The 1,446-nt window shown below is 58.1% G+C and overlaps 1 protein-coding gene across 1 annotated transcript in view; it reads left to right on the plus strand.

Moving 5' to 3' along the window:
- The window catches only part of GUITHDRAFT_164167 (hypothetical protein), a gene marked incomplete at its 5' end in the record, with an annotated part of 6,518 nt that overhangs the window by 4,543 nt on the left and 529 nt on the right, over positions 1 to 1,446 (plus strand). Inside the window, 4 exons of the mRNA XM_005829318.1 lie at positions 434 to 531; positions 705 to 780; positions 823 to 1,211; positions 1,275 to 1,336. Of these exons, the coding sequence (XP_005829375.1) occupies positions 434 to 531; positions 705 to 780; positions 823 to 1,211; positions 1,275 to 1,336 (625 nt within the window). The remainder of the gene's footprint in view (positions 1 to 433; positions 532 to 704; positions 781 to 822; positions 1,212 to 1,274; positions 1,337 to 1,446) is intronic.

Genomic DNA, 1,446 nt, shown 5'->3' on the forward strand with positions numbered 1-1,446 from the left:
CTCCTCCTTCGCTTCTGCCAAACTTCTCCTTCTGTTTCCTCGTTTCCTCTACTGCTTCCCTGATACTCTTGTTGCAGCATGTCTCCCTCTGGCGATTTTGTCTGTACAACACACTCAGGTACCGTCTCAAAGGAGGAGGACGAGGAGGAGAGGAGGAGAGGAGGAGAGGAGGAGAGGGCAGGAGAGGAGGAGAGGAGGAGCTGAGCTTTCTCCAGACTCGGTCGGTCTGTATCTCTGGGCTAATCGGACTCACTTCGCCAACGTCTTCCTCGGCGCTTCAAGCCCTTCACATGCTGTCGACTTGTCCCTCCCTCCTCCGCCGGCCCTCTTGCGGACATCGCGGTGAGCTCCTACTCCTTCTCTCCCTTCTCGTCCTCGTCCTCTTTCTCCTCTTCCTTCTCGTCCTCGTCCTCGTTCTCTGACGAGCTTGCAGGATGACACAGAGGAGGCAGCGGCAGGACCGGCCATGCTCCCCATCACTGAGCAGCTTCTTCCTGAGCTTATAACCTTCTCGACTGTTCCACGTCCTAGGTGAGAATGCTCCTCCTCTTTCCTTTGCCCCCCCCTCACCCGTTTTCCTCAAATACACACCTTTCTCTTCCTCCTCTCATCTTCTTCCTTCCTCATTCCTCCTCCTCCTCCTCCTCCTCCTCCTCCTCCTCCTCCTCTCCCTCATCATCTGATCTGATCTGATCTCCTCCTAGGTGGCAGATTCTTGCCAACCTAGACACCATCAAGGCTCGTAACAAACCTCTAGAGCCTCCGCAAGCCCCCCAGCAGGTTCCCAGCTGCCGCTACTGTCGCAGGTGACGGTCTTGACAGGCTCCCTTCTTCCTTCCGACGCTTCCCGGGCTGGAGCCGAAGTTCGTTCCCAACGAGGAAGAGCGAGAGGAGGAGGAGAGCAAGAACTCGAAGATCATTCACCTCTCCGAGCTGCGACCCAGCACCAAGTTCATCAAGCTCCTAAGGCAAGCGCTGCATCTAGCTCCTGCTCCTCCTCCTCCCGCCCTGCTCTTCACCTTCCCTCCTCCTGCATTGCTACTCCTCATCTTCCTCTACCTCCTCCGCTTCCTCCTCCTGCTCTTCGACTTCATCCTCCTCCTCTTCCTCCGCTTTCCTGACTCCTGGTCGTTGATAGGAAGTGCCGTATCGCCCAGCACGCCTCCTTCTCGGACTGTGTGCGGCACCTCTCGGAGCTCTCGCCTGCTCAGGTGGATCTCGAGATCAGGTCCAGTCGCCCCCCAGCTGTTGTTGTCCCTCACAGCTGTCGTCAGGTCTCTAAGCCCCTCGCTGGATGAAGATGGCGAGCTTGCGCTCTTTCTCGACATGCTCATCGGTGAGTGAGGGAGGAGGAGGAGGAGGAGGAGGAGGAGGAGGAGGAGGAGGAGGAGGAGGAGGAGGAGGAGGAGGAGGAGGAGGAGGAGGAGGAGGAGGAGGAGGAGGAGG

The sequence above is a fragment of the Guillardia theta genome (assembly GCF_000315625.1).
Source record: "Guillardia theta CCMP2712 unplaced genomic scaffold GUITHscaffold_53, whole genome shotgun sequence".
Lineage (NCBI taxonomy): Eukaryota > Cryptophyceae > Pyrenomonadales > Geminigeraceae > Guillardia > Guillardia theta.